Here is a 20,229-nt window from a genome sequence, read left to right as displayed (position 1 = left end):
TTAGGAGATGATTTTATTCTATATTCTGTGCATAAGACTGATCTTTCAATGTCTGTTTGGACCTTAAAAACAACATCTAGTCCTTTGCCTGTTAAAATCACTCATGAGATAACAGACTGCAGTAATACTTAAATGAGAATAAAGCTTCACTGTTCCAGGTGCCTGATGTTGCATTGAACTCGTATGGCTTTAGAAAGTAGTATCTTTTATCTGCTGATGTAGTGTTCATTTTTAAATATGTATAGAGAGACACATGACCCGCCTCAAGTAAGGAAAGAAAATTGATGGCAAAATGGTGAACTGAATTTTAAAATCCAAATGTTGGTAATATCTGTGATGCTTGGCAGAAGAGAAATCAAGATTTATTTATTTTTCTTAGTTGTGAATATCTGTGGTTCAGAGACAGATATTTATTTATAGCAGGAGCCCTACTCCTAGAGAGACTGCTGTACGAATCTTTCAGGCAAGTGCTGCATTTTGTAGCTCAGATTTTTTTATGAGAGCCTATTGTCAGCTCTGCTTCCAGAAAACTTGGTTACAGCTTTTTTATTTATAGATGCTGAACCCATCCCAGAAGGTTTTTATCTATTCCAGTTTCTGTTATTTCTGAAGCGCTCTTCAAGCTGCCATCTGGTAGCAGGTACAAAGCTAAAGGTTGCGCTATTCAGCTGCTGAAGGGCTTTGAAAGCACTGCACTGAGTATTCTAGTCCAAATAGGAATATTCATGTCAATATTCAGTATTGAATGGCGGCTTATATTTATTTCTGCGGGCTGGTATGCATGTGCATGTAAATGACTTGGGTTTATTTTTTTTCCTTACTTTATACTGTCTTCCCTTTTGCTGGGCACATATTCAAATTGCTTCTGTTCTCTGAAAGAAGATACATATCTACTACATCTGTCTAGTGCACTCTACTAGGGCTGAAATAGCTTTATGAAGCTAAAAACCAGTTCTTGTCAGTATGCATGAGAGTAAAAATTGCCTCCTTTCAATGTTGAAATTGTTTTGCATTGCAGGGGTGATAGCAGAGGTTCAATAAAAAAGTAATAAAAAAGCCTCTGTTCATTTCCATCATGGCTAGTGTTATGAGTTACTAATGGGATACTAATTGCTATGATCAAGGAAAAAAAATAAAAATCTCTTTCATAATTAAAGTTTAAATTCAACGGAGTTGCAGAGATTGGTCTGTGCTGCACTGTTGGATTTGAAGCCTGGGGAAGCACTGTCAGTTAATTGCTGTTAATAAAGCACTAACCTTCTCTGTATTTTATATAACCAAAAAGCTTGTGGACTAGATGCATTACACTTACAGAGTATATTCTTTTTCAAACAGCTGTAAAGTTATAATGTGTCATAAAATACAAATTTATTATAACAAAGTTGTGCTGCTTGCATCCCTGCAGCTGGAACTTCTGTTTGGGTGAATGGTGAAGATGTGAAATTAGTGTTTTGCCTAAGCCGTGATCTTACCACATCTCTCCTTTTTCTTGTTTTTGTTGAGTTGAGTTTTCTCCACCCGGAGAACTTTGTGTAATGAGGATCACAGGGTGAGAGAACTTGCCCTGTTTTGAAAGGACTTTGCTCCTCCATGCCAGTAGTACAGAACTAGAGATCAATGTGAATTTACAAAGCAATGTGTTTATCTTTAAAGACAGTTTGTCCCTCCAGCCAACCCAGCAGCCTTGAAAGGCTTTTGATTTGAGAGGGTAGGAGTATAGGATTCAGCTTAGATGTTTATTCTCCCTCTTTCCATAGCAGAAATATTTCACACTTTGTGGTCTTTCATGAAAGTACAGCCAATAAATGATCTTGCCACAGCAAAGGGGTTCTATAAGGCTGCCTTGACAGGCCACATTGGCTCATGAACTTTGGACACATGACTTGGAGAATGCCCAGCACTGAACAGAATCTGATCAAGGGCAGGCTCTTTCCCACAGAAACTGTGCACTCTTCTTGCTAGAATGGGATGTGGAAAGTGCACTGGTGCGTGAGGATAAAGTCGAGGCTGACTGTTGTGTGGTGTAGCAGTGAGACACTGATCAGTCTGTGATAAATGTCCAAATAACAATAGAATCAAGGTACAACAAGTCGAGTGATGACTATAACATTTTTTGCTCTTTAAAATCTGCTTTCTGTTCATTTTGGTTAGTATCTCAGGAATTTCTGTTCTCTTGCATGTGTGTGTGGGGTTTTTTTTTTCTTTTTTTTTTTTTTTTTTCTAGAATGCAATCTCCCTTTCATCGGATTCAGCTTCTGCAAGCAGCAGCTCTTGGGGACCAAGCTCTGCTCTTAGTAACAAGCGACGGACACGGATGTTAAACAAAGGTATCCAAGCAGGTGAGTTGTTGAATTCCAGACTTGTCTTTTCTGTATTTGCTTCTGCCTTTCATCTCTTTGGAAACCGTTCTCCAAAGTCTGTTGCGTGTTTCTGGTGATGGGTATGTACGCGCAGCATTCTTCAAATTCACTTCAAATGTTTTTAGAGAGAGATGTTACGTTCTAATTAAAATGAGCCGTTTCATTGCCTTTCTTGGTCTGCTCGAGTAGTAGCCAGTTTTTTTTACTCATAGGTTTTATTAACCTAAGCTTTTGGTCCATTTTAATGGTAAAGGTCGACTAACTAATTTTTTATATATTGTTTTCTCCACAAGACATCTGTTACTCACAGAACGTATTTTGTAGGCATATGCTATTTCAGAAGGCAACCACAGTGTTTCATATTCTTCTTGGTAATATTTTGGATGTTATATTCTATTTAAAACAGAAGCTGATCCTGGACTGATGCAGTTCTGCATTTGGGTATTTCTGGTGGCAATTATCAGTTTCTTCATTGCTTTCATTTACATGCCAAGTTCCCATCATCAGACTGAGTAGTGGCTTTGTTTTATTCATCAGACATATCAATTATTTATTTATTACTGCCTTTTTTTTTCATGGGCAAGTGGATTGAATCAGAAAAGTATTTTCATGGCTTGTTTTCAAGATTGTGTTATGACTTTTTGAATGTTAGTTGACACCTTCCACTTCATATGTTTCTGCTAAATATTTGTGGTGGTGTTTCTGTTAAATATTTGTAGTGCTGTGAGCAAGCCAGTCTTCTATAGTTAAAACATAGTTTTGGATGGGATGCACTGGATACAGTAACAGGTCTAGAAAAATCTGCAGTTCCATTGTCCAAAATGTCAAGCTGTATGTTGACCTGCCATTGTGTCTTTCAGCAGCATATTTGGAGTTGAGTCTTCAGAGAATCAACTCAGCATATATATATATATATGCTTGTTTTGCTTGGGATATTTGGTTTTAATTTAATTTTACTCAGATTATCATATAGTAACAATCCTGAGTCACTGTAAACTGTCCTTGAATCGAAAGTGGGAATATAAAAGATTTTGCCTTTTGAAGGTTGGATAAAGAATGTGGTTCTTCAGCTTCAAAGTAGAAATTGAGGGTCGCCCCCTGAACTATGCATGTCACACGTGCTGATGTTAAAGTAGTTCCAGCTGCTCTGGAATAAGATGTTACTGCTTCATTTTCAACTACAGGAGACTTGGAGATTGTGAACAGTGCAACTAAGAAAAACACTCGAGATGTTGGTGTGACTTTTCCTACCCCAAGATCTAGCCAGCCAAATCAACGACCACGGGAACCCTGGCATTGTGTTGGTGGTATTTTTGGAGAGTCAGATGGTATGGTCACAGATCATCAGGCAGCAGGAAGCAAGGGTAAGCAGAAGGGACAGCCAGGCAGTTTTTTCATGGAGAAAAGGATGAAAAGGAACAGAGTGCATTTACCACAAGGTCAGTCCAAAATACGCTTTCTCTGCAGAGCAGAAAAGCTGTACATCTCAACAGCAACCAGAAAAATACAGGAGTAGGATTAGCTAGGTCGTAGAATAGTCTGTCACTAGTACAGTCAGTTTTTATTCTGTTTTTAATCAAGGAATTTTAAACAAAACCACTGGGTCAAGTGAGCTCTCTAGTGCTCTATTATGATGGCATTTTCAATCAAGCTGTTAGATGCAACCTAGCCAGTAAAGGTAGTAAATAGGAAGCAATGAATAAGGCAAGGAAAGATGAATGGGATGGGAATCATGTAGATACTTAATTTTGATTTTCAAGGTATAAAATGTTCCGTTAAACTCTGAGTCACTGGAAGTTGTACTCACTGTTTCATGTACTGAGGCTTCAAAGAACAAGTATTTTTTCAGGACTACTTGTGTTAAGATTGTGGTACCAGAAGAACTAGACTTAGAACTGTGGTACCAGAAGAACTAGACTCATCTCCCTCTCTTAGCTAGAGTTGCATTTTTGGACTGATGGTGTAGCCTCCTGACTCTTTTTTTTTTTTTTTTTTTAAATTTCCTGTCCGTCTTCACAATGTCATGATTAAATGTTTAAAAATGTTTTCCTTAGTCATTGTTGTTGTTGTAGTGACAAATCTTTCATACCAGTTTAATTTAGAATATCTGCTCAGAGTACAAGCTGATGTATTCAAATCGCATTATGTATGTAAACTGTGAGTAATCTAATTCTTGTATACACATTTAACATTTGGAAGATGTAAAGCATTTGATCTTCAAAAATATCTATAAAAAGCCGTGGGGCTTAGGACAGCACAGAGGATTCTTAAAAATTTGTAATTACTGATAAATAACTATTCTTTCTATAAGAGAGAAACTTGCAAACTAAGCCATTTTGTGCTTTTTCAAAAGTGTTGATAAAGAATTGCTGGTTTTCTGACACTTGGCAAAGGAATTCTGATACAGAGTCCCACTGTTATTAAACCAAAGTGAGTATTTACCACAGTGTTAGGCCACTGATTGAATTTAGCTTCGACTTTGGGCATTGTCGTGGTTTAACCCCAGCTGGCAGCTCAGCATCACCCAGCCACTTGCTCGCTCCCCTGCAGCAGGATGGAGGAGAGAATAAGAAGGGTAAAAGTGAGAAAACTCTTGGGTTGAGATAAAGACAGTTTAATAGGTAAAGCAAAAGCCGTGCACAAGCAAAGCAAACCAAGGAATTCATTCCCCACTTCCCATGGCAGGCAGGTGTTTGGCCATCCCCAGGAAAGCAGGGCTCCATCATGCGTAACGGTGACTTGGGAAGACAAACGCCATCACTCCGAACGTCCCTCCCTTCCTCCTCCTTCCCCCTAGTTTTATTGCTGAGCATGGCGCCATATGGTATGGAATATCCCTTTGGTCCCGGCTGTGCCCCCTCCCAACTCTTTGTGCACCCCCAGCCCACTCGCTGGTGGGGTGGTGTGAGGAGCAGAACAGCCCTTGGCTCTGGGTGAGCACTGCTCAGCAGGAACGAAAACACCCCTGTGTTACCAGCACTGTTTCCAGCACAAATCCAACACACAGCCCCGTACCAGCTACTGTGAAGATTAACTCCATCCCAGCCCAAACCACCACAACCATAAAGGACCATAGATGGGGATGGGAAATAGGCGCATGTGTAATACAAATTTTTATTCTCTTCTGTGGTCTTTTAACAGGGCTTTCGTGGTTTGTCCAAGCAGAAGACTTGAAATCTGAATCTAGAAAAGAAAACCATTCCAATGTCTTTACTGGTCCTGGTCCATCTTGGTTTGAACCATTGTCCAGCACAAAGCCTTGGAGAGAGCCTCTCCGAGAGAAGAACTGGCAGGAGCAGCAGCGCAGCACCGTGATTCAGCCAGCAGTTCCAGAAAGAGATGCTGAGAACAGGGCCTCCCGGCCGTTTGTGAAGCTTACGCTACAGGTAAAGGCATGCTGTACTATCAGGCTGCTGGGATCTCAGCAGGATTTCAGGAGTAATGCTGAATCTTGTAGAAACACAGTTTGTTCCTTTTTTATTTGTTGTTTTTGTTATTTCACCTTTATAATCAGTAGAAGCCAACGTGTTACAGACTAGTCCTGCTTAAAAATCCAAAACCATCCAAGAAAACCAAGGAATTTGTCAGTCCTGTTTGGTTTCAGTTATCTGACTTTCCACAATATGGTAATATATTTGAATTGACCTAATATTTCAGGGCTTAAATCATTTGTCTTCAGGAACTAGAGGGATTGTAGCTGAAGTAGTGTCAAGTCCTACTTGCTTCCATGCAGAAATAATTTTGAGGTATGTATGTAGTATGTGATTAAAATAGGCTCTAATTCATACAGAGTAAACAGTGTGTGTACCTATATATACATACGCATGCATGTACAGTATACACTTTAGATCAGGTGTGATCACTCGGTATCTGTGGAAAAATACCGATGTACTGTACAGAAATATTTCTGAAAAAGTTCATCCGCAGCAAGTGAAATCTAAATTAGGAAGCAGTAATTTAGGTGTGCTTTGGAAGTTTCTTTAAGTTCACTTGCATTTGCTCACGTGCTCAGAGACTGCCCTGTGCTGGAAATTGAAGCGTGGCAAGCAGAGGTATCAGGAGATCGCTTTCAAAATTCCCCTTCTGATCCAAAATGAATTGCTGATGTTGATGTGCCAACTGATTTTATAGCAAGGGAGACTGTAATAAGTTACAGAATCACCTATCCCGTGGGCTCAACTTTGTTAAAGTTGCTGTGCTGTTTTGAGGAGAGGTTTGTGTCCCTTTTGCTAATTTTTTTAGCAATTTTTTTTTTCTTTCTGGCCAGTTAGTTTTCTGATTCTTGACAAATAGTTTGTTAAGGATCCCTGAGGATCTCCCCAGCATTAAGGATACAAGATTTTGTGTTATACCAAATACTACTTTGATGGGATTTTTTTTTTTCCATGTTTTGGTAATGGTGTTAGATATTTTGATTATTCCCTTCCACCTGTAGGGAGACAGTCTGGCCACTTCAGACTTTGTTTTGTGTCATCCCATCTTAGGAGGCTCTTGCATTGCATCGCCCTGATTTCATCTCCCGCTCTGGAGAACGTGTGAAGCATCTGAAGCTTGTAATGGAGGAAAGGAGGATACAGAGTGTACTGCAGTCTGAACGAGAAGAGCTATTTAATCCTCCGGAGAAAAGGAAGGGCTACAGGAACGCAAGTCACATTCTGTCTGACAGAGGTACCTTCATGGTTCTGCTCTTTATGTTCTATAGGAATTAATGAACTTCCATATTATACTTAAGGGTGTGTGTATTTTCAATAAAAGTATTACAATTATTTAACAATATTGTCCAGAATAAGAATCCATATAACAATATTGTCCAGAATAAGAATCTATAACTTATAAAGGAGTCATATTGCTGCAGTAGTATTCTTTGTGAGAAGTAGACTAACAAGTCTACAATTTTCCATTTAGGTTTTCTGATGAGAGAAAAGAGAAGAACAATCCCAAAGAGTGAAATGGTTCAAAGATCCAAACGGTAAGGTTAATAAAACTTTGTTTCAGGTAGGTAGGTGATCTGAGTAAATGGGTAGGAAAGATGGAAGAATTGTATCTGCAGTCAAAGAATTGGCTGTTCCGGGTAACTCAGCTTTTTTAGCGCAAGATGTAGACACATCAGAGGAAGAGGATTTCTCTAACTAAACCTGAGTATTCTGCTGCAGGACCTGCCATCCAAGCACTACAGCAAATTCTGCAACGCTGGACCCCGAAAGGAGAGGAAACGCAGGGTGTGGGCTGCTAGAGCATCTGTGTGGTTTTAAACATTACCAAACTAGATCATTGGTGCCGGAAGTGAGGCCATTTCACCAAATGAAAGTAGCTTTATGTAAGAAATAATTACCCTCAAAGGAATGCAGAGGCTTTTACCCTTGAAGAAAACCACCTTACGGTGGATTTGCCTTATTTTTCACTCAAGTAATTAATATATAAAATGCACAGCACGCTAACAATGTATTAAACATTTGGAATACCTACGCTACAGAGAGAGCATGTGAAGGTATAATAAAAAATGGAGTTCACTGCAGCTGGATTCTGAAATGGTAGCGGGGACAAGAGGAGGTGGTTTGGAAGAGTACAAGTTGAGAAACAGCATAAATACTAAAAAGTAAATTAGAGACTCATGAAGTTGTCTGATACCTTGAAAAGTTCCATAAAAATACAATGATCCTGTAAGTTATTTAGATTCAAAACAAAACAAAGGTCAAGAGTATATTCTGAGGCAAGGGACGTTTAAGTAGTTGGGATTTCAGCGTATATGTAAGTGCTTTGTTGCACTGAAGTTTTGGAATGTACATGCTACATGAAGGGAAGGGTTTGTGCTGTGTGAAAGGGACAATGCTGTAGGCCAGGACTGTTTCACAGCATCTTCATCGGTAGTAGCAATGGGATGGAGTGCAACTTGACAGGTTTGCTGGTGACACCAAACTGGGAGGACCAGTCAGTATGCTGGAGAGTAGGTCTGCAGTTTGTAGAGATCTCTGCAGGCTGGAGGAGGAGGCCAAGAGGAATCTCATGAAGTTCAGTGACAAATATCAAGTCTATCCATGGGACAGAACCGTCCCCCAAGGAACATCACCCACCTTGGCACTGTCTGAGGACAGACTGCCTGTGGAGTGGCCCTTCTGGAAAGGGCCTCGGGGGCCTGACAGCTGATGGACGGCAGGTTGAAGATGAGTTGGCAGTATGCTTTTGCAGGGATGAAGGCCAGCTACGTGCTGCATTTCACATAGGTGAAGTGGGTATTCCCCCTGCTTGGCACTTGTGGGGCCACAGCTGGATCCTGTCTCCTGTTCTGGACAAGAGAGAGGTCAACAAAGTGGCCTGAGTCTGGTGGAGGCCACCAAGACAGTCAGGGGGCTGGAGCAGATGGTGCATGAGGAGAACCTGCAGAGGCTGGGTTTGTCTGGCCTGGGGAGGAGGAGGCTGAAGGTGAGGACCTGGCAGTGGTGCTTCCCTGCCAGATGAGGGATTTGGAGAAGGCAGAGGAAGTGTCTTCTTGGAGGTGCCCAGAGACAGGACAAGCAGTGGTGGTGATGTGTGGCAGTAAGGAGACAAGGGAATCTGTTTTTCCTGGAGAGGGTGGTGACGTGCTGGGCCAGGGCCCACAGAGGTGGTCGAATCTCCATCCTTGGAAGCAGTTCACAAATTGATGGGATGAGGCCTGAACAACCTGATCTAGCCTTGACGTTAGCCCTGCTTCAAGCCGGAGGTTAGACTAGAGGTCCTTCCCAGCCTAAGTCACATTGTGATTCCACAAAATACCTACTGGATTATGCAATATATAAAATAGACCCCTTGATATATATGCTGGGAGAGTCCAAAAAGAATGTTTTATGTCTATAGCCTTTGGCATTTCAGAGTATTTTTAGGGCATTAATGGAGAGGTGGCAGAAGTGGTAATACTGTAAATATGTCAGTTCCCCAAGGAATGCATCTCCATGTATTTTAGCTGAAGTAGAAGGATTTGGGTTTGGGTCACTTGGACTGTGACATCGATGTATCTGAACTCGTGTATTTTCAGAAACTCTGATTTCATAATCACCGAAGTCAGCAGGACTTGTACAGAGACTGCTTCAGGCAGTCACACTTGGTGACTTTTTTTTTTGTTCTTGCTGCTGTCATACTCCAGCTCTCAGTTGGAGCTGAGAAGTAATTTATTCTGTACCATTCTTTTGAAATCCACACCTATAATGAATGCAGAAGCTTTTTCTTTTTCTCTGTGAGGATATAAATGGAATTCTCACGGCAAATTAACTAGAGGTAATGAAAACAATTTTCAATTAATTTATCTACAATTCTGCATTGCCCACTTCTTGTTCTAAACATCTTTGTGGTGGATGATTTGTGACGGTTGTGGGGAGCCCTAGAATGGCGAAAGCCTTTAGAGAATGATCTTTAAGGTCCCTTCCAACCCAAACCATTCTATGATTCTATAATGGTGAGATGGTGGTAAAGCAAAACCCCAAATCTTGGCAGTGTCCCTCCCTCATCCGGTAACAGATGCATAGACCTAGCACCCTCTGCTGCCTTCCAGCAAAGCGTAAGAGGAGTAAAATAAACATCAAAATGTGATTTATTTCCTCTTTTCTGTAGCGGTAATGTGGGTAGTGACTTTTTAGAAAAGATGATTTTCTAAGAGCACCTGCAGACAGAGTAGGAAAATAGGGATGCATGGCAAGAAAGGTCACTAGGAATGCAGTTGCTCTTTCCCCTCCCCTTCCCCCCCCCCCCTTTTTTTTTTGTGTTGGATGTGTATTTGCTCGTCAGTTCCACTGCGAAGTCTGATGGACTGGTAAACACATTTGTGCGGGGGACTGTAGGAGCTCCAAATGCGTATGGCTCTCCCTAGCTGATGTTGGTGAATTAGACAGAAGATACTGATTCAGTACTGATTGAGATTTGGATCTGATCTTTGCTGTCTTGATTCTGCCGACTTAGTTTTGCATTATCATACAGCTTCCTATTTGTTTTCCAGCTAACTTCTCGTCCTTCTCTCCTTTGAAACACGGAAGTGACACCCAACTTGTACTGACTAGATAGCAAATGGGTGCAAACCGACACATGTTTGCTTCCCTCACTTCTCTTGCTGGTCTGAAGTATTTCTTATTTTCCTGCTGGAATTAGTACCAAGACAACTGTCAAACATGCCCCTCCTGGCTAGTGGGCTGTATTGTTTTGCAGCGTTCAAACGCTCAATTATTTTGGATAATAGGAGTTGAACATAGATGTGTTTAAAAATATTTGAAGTGCCAACAGTAATTATGCAAAGATATTATACTGACATGAGAATCAAACAGTCTCTAAAAGACACCTTTCACAGCTGGGTAATCATATCAGCTGTATGGTCATTTTAATGTTATAAATATTGCTTTTAGGAGGGTGCTGCTTGTAAGGGCAAGGCATTATGGGCTGTGGGAATTTCCGGTATCACAACTGCTATGTGTTCCACATTTTCCCTGTGTGACACTAGTAAACACCCAAATAATTTTTTCTCTGATGTGGTTGGCCAGTAGCCTTTAACAGAATGTGAAGATAAAATGGAGGATTTTTTTTTTTTTTTTAAATATCAATAAGTTCCTTCCTTCCAAGTCACTATTTTTGACTTTTTGTATTTGCACTTAAGGATCTATGAGCAGCTGCCAGAGGTGCAGAAGAAGCGAGAGGAAGAGAAGAGAAAAATGGAATACAACTCATACCGCCTGAAAGCACAACTTTACAAAACGGTAGGTGTTTGGGTCAAGTATTTATACTGGAACATTTAGAATTTTTTTTTTTCTTGAGGTCACAAGCATTATAGTAATATTTACTAAATGTTAATTCTGTGGTATTATTTTGCAACTTCTAAGGTGGTTATATTAGCATTCAATCAGGGTCAAAGCAGTCAAGCTTAGGAAAACATGGGACAAAAAATCCCCCTACCTAACCTGAAATCCTTCCAGTACCTACACATGGTGTATGGAAAAATGACAAGGAGGTATGGGCCTGATTAAAGCATACAAAAAAGGTCTTGTACAGTCTTGAGGGCAGAACAGAGGGATTGTGGAGCGTATTTAAAGAAGGTATTCCATGGACAGGCTCTCAAGGCTGCTGGTTTTGCTGTTGTGTACCCTTGCTGTAGATTGGATTTCGCTTACACAATTCACAACTCACTTTGCAACTATGGTTAACAAGCCTGGAGTCATCGTTCATAATGTTTCCCCAGTGGAGAATTTGCAGTCCTGGCAGTAATTTGTTAATTTAAGGGCTGTGGATTTCACCATTAAGTGTTTGTTCAGCCGATAGTGTGGTCTTACCACACTGACACTGATCAGCCTAGGATCTTCTGTCTGGCAAGTTGTGGAATAAACCAGTGTCCCTAAGCAGGAGTGTGACTAACTGAACCACAAACACTTCTCCAGCAGTTCAAGAACAGTTTCAGTGCTGGGGTCTTACCACGCAACCAGCAGCAGCGCAAAGGTGGAGTGAGGACTCCAGGATTTTGGTGAGCAGAAGGAAACTGTGTGGCCTATTTTGCTGGGTTACTCTAGCAATCTGTTGAATCCTGTCTCATTCTGCCATGAAGCAGTGAGAATCCCTGCAGGGAGCTGCTTTTCCCAGCTAACAACTGCTGCTAATGCTCTTCCTCCAGGTTGTCCAAGTTGTGGAACATGTGCTTATCAGACAGACACAAAGCACCGGTTTAATTAATGATAGAAAGATTGAAGAACCCTGTGCTAGAAACTCGCCTGGGTTAAGCATGATAAGTAACTAGGAAGAGAGTCTTCTGTCCCTGTGCCCTCTCATGTGCACACACCTAATTATCTAGTATTTCTGCGTAAGAAGCAGTATCAATGTATACATAGTGATGTGATAAATGTCCTGATAAAACAGAGGAGGCCCATTTGTCCCCTCTGGGAAGTGCCTCTCCAAAACTGACCAGTGTATCACTTCTTGAGCTGTTCTAGGCATCCATATGCTTAAGCTTTCTCTTAAGACTTAATAAGAACTAAAAAGATAAGAAACAACAGATTGCATTACAAACACCCTAACTACCTGACTTCTCTTCTCGCTCTTTAACTAACCCATGGACCATAAAACGTGCCCTTCTGGAGAACTGTGGCAGCAGGCGATAAACTGCATTATAAGCCTCAGTGATTTAAGGATAAAAATTAAAACTGATATTTTTTTTTTTTCCCTCTGGATCTTAAGATTACGCTTTAGTTTTAGCATTGCAACTCTTTCCTGGCTGAGTTGTCCTTCCAGAGCTGGAATAATAGGGTTAGTTACTTGTTGGGAACAGCAGTAATTGGATTTTAAAAGTCAGGGCTTGTAACACAATGTATTATCCAGAATACCTTCCTAATCTGATTGTGGGTACTTACCACTAGAATTACTGGAATTTGATGCTATGCTTTTGCAGGGCATATTTAGGACATATTTTTTTCACCAGTCTAAGAATCTCCGATGCTGGTACAGTAAGGTCTTAGGAGTTAATGAATGCTGGCAGTCATTGACTTGAAGTAGCATCGTCAGCTGGAAGCAGAGAGGGAATCAGCTCAGAAGTTTTATATAGGAGTGTGGTTTTGATTGGAAGAGGGATGATGATTCATTGCAGTAAATATTGTAATCTTTTTGTCTTCCTTGATGATGCAGAGTAGCTGTAGAGAGGCGCCGTATAATATGAATAGCTTGTTTAGAATTTGGTTAATGTATTGCTGAGGGCATCAGTTTCTAAGTGGATCCAATTGTGCATGAAAAAAAGAACCACAGATTTTGTGGAATGACTCCAAAGATGACACAGACTATTAGGAGAAGAAAATGGCTGGTACAAAAGCTAGGCAAAAACCATATGTAGTCCAGGGTTGTATCATTGGAACGATCTCTAGCACTGTATCTCTCCTAGTGACAAGTTTGTGAACTGCTGATTATAGAATCCCAGACTGGTTTGGGTGGGAAGGGACCTCAAAGCCCATCCAGTCCCACCCCCTGCCATGGGCAGGGACACCCTCCACTAGCCCAGGTTGCCCAAAGCCCCATCCAACCTGGCCTTGAACCCTGCCAGGGAGCCAGGGGCAGCCACAGCTTCTCTGGGCAACCTGGGCCAGGGCCTCAGCACCCTCACAGGGAAGGATTTCTGCCTCAGATCTGATCTTTCAGTTTAAACCCATTACCCTTGTTCTATCACTACTCTCCCTGATGAACGGTCCCTCTCCAGCTCTCCTGGAGCCCCTTTAGGGACTGGAAGGGGCTCTAAGGTCTCCCCGGAGCCTTCTCTTCTCCAGGCTGAACCAGCCCAACTCTCTCAGCCTGTCTCCATAGCAGAGGTGCTCCAGCCCTCGGATCATCTCTGTGGCCTCCTCTGGACTCGCTCCCACAGCTCCATGTCCTTCTTGTCCTGGGGACCCCAGAGCTGGACACAGCACTCCAGGGGAGTCTCCCCAGAGCGGAGCAGAGGGGCAGAATCCCCTCCCTCGACCTGCTGGTCACGCTGCTGGACACGCAGCCCAGGACATGGTTGGCTTTTTGGGCTGCAAGTGCACATTGCTGGGTCATGTTGAGCTTTTCATCCCCCAACACCCCCAAGTCCTTCTCCTCGGGACTGCTCTGAATCTGTTCCCTGCCCAGCCTGTAATTGTGCTTGGGATTGCCCCAACACATGTGCAGGACCTTGCACTTGGCCTTGTTGAACTTCAACTTGTTGAACTGCGGGCCCACCTCTCCAGCCTGTCCAGGTCCCTCTGGATGGCATCCCTTCCCTCCAGTGTGTCAACCACACCACACAGCTTGGTGTCAGATGTTGGATGTAGAACAGCAGATCAGTAATCTGGAATCTGACTCTTATTTTGATCGCAGTCACCTAGAGGAGTCCTGTCGTGCCTTATACAAACCTAGCAGGGACAGTTCCTTCCAAGATAGTTTGGCATATGTCCAGAGAAAGCTTGGGAAAGGAGAGGGAGGCAGAGTCAGTCAAGTGCCCTGCTCAAGTTTGTGTCTGGGGCAATGGTGGCGCCGGGCACAGTACTCATGTTCTGTGACTCCCGGGTCAGTGCTTGGTGGCGTGACCTGTGTCTAATGACACTTCTCTATCCTGCACTCTGGATTTTGGCAGGCTAGCACTGGACATCTTGATGGGGAAAGGATGTACTCATGCCCCAGCCACTCCGCAGTGTAGGTTAAACTGCAGGTGAAAGTGTGTGCTGAGGCATCCTGTTCTGGAGTGTCCGAGGCTCACACTCGTATTTTCTTGGCTGACTTTCTGCTGTGCGAATGTTAATACTGATATCCCAAGTTTATTACATCTCAACCACGATGTATTATGGCACCGGGACACTGGTTGCCTCTATTTCTGTCACTGATACCAAAGGAGTAGACACGTAAAACGAGGCATACACCTCGCTAACAGCAGTTCAGCTGGCTCTGGGGATGGGATTGTCTAGCAGTACAGTGTGCATGCCATTTCTATGGGGCGTTGAGGGCTCATGGGTTAGGGGTGATTAAAATTTGGGTGAGGAAGCAATGAATTAAACATGTGCACACACTCCGATCTGTATGGACACGGACAAGTGTTGTTTGCTGAAGTGTCCTCACATCGGAATTTAAAGGTACATTAGGTATAACTGCATATTGATGTGATTTATGGGCCGATGCTTCAGAAGAAAAAGGAACACCAGTTTCTTAGAAATGTGTTGAGAGGAGAAAACAAACAAAATTGTGTTTCCAGTGTGAGCAACGACAGCTACTGTGTGGGACATACTGCTCTCTGGAGGCAGTGTCTCTATCGTCATTAGCTGTAGGGAACCAAGGATAATGATCTTAGTGTCCGGGTTGAGGGATGAGATGAAACTGAGTTTATTTGGCTCAAAATAAGGCACCAAATTAGTGAATATATATGAACAAAATTTGCTTACCTTTTGTAAAGTACAAGTGAAAATACTCATGCAGGACACCTGAGGAGTAAGGGCTGTCAGTGCTTGTTTTATTTAGGTGCTGCAGTGGGAGGTGAAGAGAGAGAATGAAATAACAGTTTTGTTAGCACTGAGTGAGGATGGGATCCTCAGGAGGAACTAGTGTGGGCTCATACGTAACTGGAAACTTATCAAAATTCCTGTGCTAGAAAGTGACTGAGGGTTGCACAGGCATTCTTAATAGAGATAAGTATTTAACAATTTGAAAAATTAAGATAGCAAAGTTATTTTTATCGCAGGACATACGTGGGTCTGGGCTGATGTTCTGTCCCAGGATCTCTTTGCTTTTGTACTTTTAATTTGAAATGGAGCATAAAATTATATTAGTTAGATAAGGGAATGGTGCGTGCCCTTTAATTTTGAAACCATAGAGTCGAGACACATTTCTGATCTGATGGCAGCATAAATCAGAACTCTTTCAACCCCAGTGAAGTGAAAATGAATTTTATGAGTTTATCAGATACAAATTCGTTCCATTACAGAGGCTTTTCCATTAGATCTAGTGAGTTTGTAATTTTTCTAAATAAGGAGCATGGGAGAAAGCTCCATAAAGGGGACAGCAAAGTTACTAATTTAAGTACTTCCCTCTACCCCTTAAAAAAGAAAAAATATATTAGCATTCAGGAACACTACACACTTATTTTGTTTATGATGGGACATGTCCTTTAGAGCCTATGCAAGACAGGGGCCACAAGGTGTCACTACCCCAACAGAAGAAGCACTAACTTCCAGAGGTGTGAAACGGAATTGCACTTTGCTTGCTGCTTTACAGTAAATGTTTTTTTAAATGTTTTTTTTCATCCCCTTGGCTACATTTTTTCCTCCTATCAGCAACATGCTGGGTTGTTTATTTTTTTTTTGTAGTCACTTCCTGGAAGTGGAGCGAAGATGGGAGATAGCATCTCATTGCTAGCTGGGTTTGTTTATTAGATTGCAAAGGTGCTGCTGAGCTGTAAGGGCTGTTCAAAGGTTTTGTGGTGTGAGGCATTTTGAGCTCTTCTGAGGCTTACTGAAGTGGTGGGGACAGATTCCATGCTGATGTTCATGTCAGCAGCTTTGCTACTTTTTATATGTATGTATGGACACAGAGTCTATTCTGTACTGGTATATACACTATATATACTGTGTGTATATACTGTATACATGTACACTGCATGCTCTGTATGTGTGTGTATAAAAAGCCGAGCTGCATGTTGCATTCATCTATGTGATGCAAAAGGTCTCATCAGGTAACGGCTGTATCATTCACACTGCTGTTAGTAATATATGAGTTACTCAAAGCTCTTACTTTATCGTACACATCTGTAAAGCCACGTAATATTTATTCCGTGCTTAAAATTGTCGGTGATCTGCCAGCTGAGCTAGCAGAATGATGTGGCGTTTCGTTATCTGGATTGCTCATCGCCGTAAGAAGGGGTCACGCTAGCAGGTGCCTGGGGAAGAATACCATAACAGAGCCAGCATTAGCAGTACTGTGAAGATGCTCTAACAGTCTGGTGTGATTTATGTCCGAGGGACTTTGAACCATCTTCAGATTGGTGGGGTTTGCTGGGGTTTTTTCATGAATTTGTCCACTTGCTTTGTGAAGTCTGGTGTTCACAGCACTGCAGGGCAGGGCTCCACAGTTTAACTGCATGAGGCTGTGACTCTTCAAACAGAGTATTCTCTGTGTGTTTCTTTAAAATCTATTACCAGTTATTTTGTATGATCCCTCCCCACATTATTTTTGGAAGAGTTTGCAAATAACGTTACCTTTTCACCTGCTTCAGGCTGCTGACGATTGTAGAGACTTTCACTTCTTCCCCTTCAGTCATGGCTCATCTGTCCCACTGTAGCAGAGTCCCAATTTATCTATTTTTTTTATTGTAGCAAACACTGTCTGTGTCTTCCACTATCTTCATGCTTACTGTTTTTAATCTTAAGAGGAATACTACTCATCTCTTGCACTTTGTTTTTCTCTTTCAGAAAATCACCAACCGTGTCTTAGGGAGGAAGGTTCCTTGGAACTGATCAAGATCTCCCGTTCAAATGAAGGTGTATTGTGCTTAGTAAACTTGCAGCATAAAGGAGATTGTAACGTGAAAAAGATACTGCAGTAAATACTTGTGCAGTGTATGTTTGTGGTATTCGCTTGTGTAATTTTTGTACTAATATAATTTGCAGTATTTAAGAATCAATGATTTGATATGAATGACAGGTTTTTAAATAAATGGCTGGATTTTGTATTGGTGTTAGGGACTTTCAAAGTAAACATAGTTTGGAAGTACTTAGTTCATAATATATTTATAACTACCTGGTTGGAATGGCAGTTTTATATATATTTATTTTTAAATTGTTTTTAGCAATGATTTTTTAAAAATTTTTTTAATTTCCTATCTCAATGTAGAAAACTTACTTGTAATATTTTGTACTGGAAAAAAACCCTTAAATAAATAACATCAGATCAGTTTGTAGTAACTATTGCAGCAATCATGAAATGTATCTTTGCCGTCCGTATGGACGTCATTTAAAGAAATCTGGCCACAATCACCTCTTAGTCGACCCAACACTGAGCTTAACATACAAGGTAACTGTAAGGGCTGTTTAAACTGGGCGTTATTAGCAGTGAAAGAGTGGAGGAGTCATGACTTCACTGACCTTTCGCTTGGTTTGCTATCTTTCTGTATCAACCAGGAGAGTCTAATCAGAGTAATTTTTTATGATGTTGGGAATTTTTAAGCCTTGCCCAGGAGAGTCCCCTTCACTTCGTTAGATGCTTGCATGCTGACAGGATACTTGGTTGTACGCTTAACTAGCATCACGATGGCATGTAAAGATTGTGGTTCTTGGTGATAGAAGCCTGAAGTCTCAGTTTCATTTACTATCACAATAGACTTCGTATGATGTATAAACAGGAAAAGACATCTGAGGAGAACTAAGTGGGTACGAACAGCGGTTTCATATTTTCTGTACTTAAGATGTTCAAAGCAATTTAGTTCAAGGAACGGCTGTAACGGTACACCCGATTCTGCAGAGAGTCAGTCACAACCTGAAGATTTTGATCTCTTGTGTTCACTAAGAATTTAACAGAACTTCTCGTTGCACCCCTTGGCTAAGCCGTCCAGCAGTGGCTACGGTCCTGCTTTGCCAGTTACCCCTGGAATTCACACTTGGATGTAGTGAATCAAGTTTTCAAATGATGGGAAATAATGTGATTCCCTTGAAGGTCAGTAGAACCACACTAAATTACACGAGACAAAGATTCTTCAGTGTCCTGTGCTGGTGGTATCACATGCCGTTAAAGCAGCTGTTATATCCTACACTGGAGTTGAGTGTGAGAATAAATCTGGGTGTAAGATTTATAATTTATCTGGATGTACTCTTCCTATCAGAATAGCATGCAAAAAACCACAATCACCACAAAACCATGATCTAGTATGTCAGAAGGCCATGTCTGGTCTCAGAAATCTGATGTTAAAAGTACAGGTTAAACATAATACAGTATCACATGGCTGCAATAAATCAGCTCAGACCTTTTTACCTCTTTACACTTTTCCACTTTTCAAAATCCGGTTTTACCTATTTGGTCCTTCTGCTGTCTTGTCATTGGGATGAATGTGGATGCAAGTTGCTGCTTTGCTTTTGCTCTTCTAGGGCTAGAAAGCACCTCTGTGTGTTGCTGCAGCAGAAGGTGCTCAAACTTGCTGGTACTGAGATTTGCCTTGTGATTCTCTGATATACATATGAATAGACTCTTGCCTTGTGACAAGAAATTCAGTTGTCTTGGAATCCTGACAGGATCTTGCCTTGCTGAGTGCTCATTTAAAGCCAGTTAGCTTCTTAAATATGCTTTTAAAATGTTTTACCTTGCTTAAAAATGCTCACTGACTACCAAAGTTATCTAACAGTCGCTGTCATTCTGTGAGTTGTTAGATTTGCAGCTTGAGAGATTTAGCAACAAGTAGCTGTAATTCCTCATTTGATAATAATACTATAGCGTTTCTCCTTTGCTGAGGGAGAAGTGTTTGCTTCTGTTAAGAATTTTCCGCTCAGGCATGCTTTAGTATATCAGAATGCGTGATCTGAAGATTGTGCTTGGATGTTTTAGGCTGGTCTTGGGCTGCACAAAGAGTTTACACTCTGCTTTCTGAAATATCATAAAGCAAACAGTGCGAGGTTGTTTGACATATCTCCCCAGAGGAGCGAGCGCCTGCAATTTCAGATGAAATTGGGAGGAGCTGCAACTTCTCAGAACTTCTGAAAATTAGGTCCCACGTGGCCAGGTTGAAAGGAGCCAGGTTTCCTCCTCAGTCCTGCACTCTAACAGCGTTATCATCCATCGTCCTCTTGATTTCATCATGAGGGATGCTAGTGAAGCTGACTCATACCCATTCCACTACATTCCTTGTTGTCATCAGGTCAGATAAAGCTCTTGCTTGGTGCAAAGCATCCAATGTTTATAGTTCTATGGAAGGGGATTGTTGACGTTTGGAGTCATTGGTTCCAACGCGCGAAACTTCTTTCCAAAAACTCAGGAAATTGTGCTTGTCTTGTGTTGATTCCGGAGTGGAGTCATCTCTTCTTAATCCACGGCTACAAAAAGACTTTTAGGGTAAATTGTGCAAATCTTTGGAAGTTTAAAGGAGGCAGAACTAGTCTTGGGGGTTTTTTTAACCCTACAGGAGCAGGCTTTTGTTCTTAGTTAATCAGAAATATTCTTTGATCAGCATTTGCCGTGCCCACCCCTCACCGTGATTATTGTGTAGGTGCCAAATGCACGTTTGAGTCTCACCGAAAGGCTGGCTATCGTAGCTGCTGTTGCAAAAACTGGGAAGGGGAAGGGCAGCACGGTTGTCTGTTGAGTTGTCGCTAGAAACTGAAAGCACCTTTGAACATTGTTTATTCATCATCAAGTAAATAGAATGACTGGTCTTTGGCTTTGGATTGCCTGTAGA

General features: G+C 41.6%; 1 protein-coding gene across 7 annotated transcripts in view; it reads left to right on the top strand.

Moving 5' to 3' along the window:
* Nucleotides 1-17,752, top strand: part of ALMS1 (ALMS1 centrosome and basal body associated protein) — a 78,489-nt gene extending 60,737 nt beyond the window's left edge. For 2 of the 7 annotated variants that reach the window (XM_075752856.1, XM_075752852.1), the window contains exons 13-19: nucleotides 2,225-2,339; nucleotides 3,545-3,799; nucleotides 5,502-5,746; nucleotides 6,845-7,028; nucleotides 7,266-7,329; nucleotides 10,975-11,074; nucleotides 15,965-16,422. In XM_075752856.1, coding sequence (XP_075608971.1) covers nucleotides 2,225-2,339; nucleotides 3,545-3,799; nucleotides 5,502-5,746; nucleotides 6,845-7,028; nucleotides 7,266-7,329; nucleotides 10,975-11,074; nucleotides 15,965-16,159 — 1,158 coding nt within the window. In that variant the 3' untranslated portion in view covers nucleotides 16,160-16,422. The other 5 variants (XM_075752854.1, XM_075752857.1, XM_075752853.1 and 2 more) reach the window with 5 other exon arrangements.
* The last annotated feature ends 2,477 nt before the right edge of the window (nucleotides 17,753-20,229 follow it).

Source organism: Balearica regulorum, chromosome 4, assembly GCF_011004875.1.
Source record: "Balearica regulorum gibbericeps isolate bBalReg1 chromosome 4, bBalReg1.pri, whole genome shotgun sequence".
Classification (NCBI taxonomy): domain Eukaryota; kingdom Metazoa; phylum Chordata; class Aves; order Gruiformes; family Gruidae; genus Balearica; species Balearica regulorum.
This window is presented reverse-complemented; position numbering and strand designations above follow the sequence as displayed.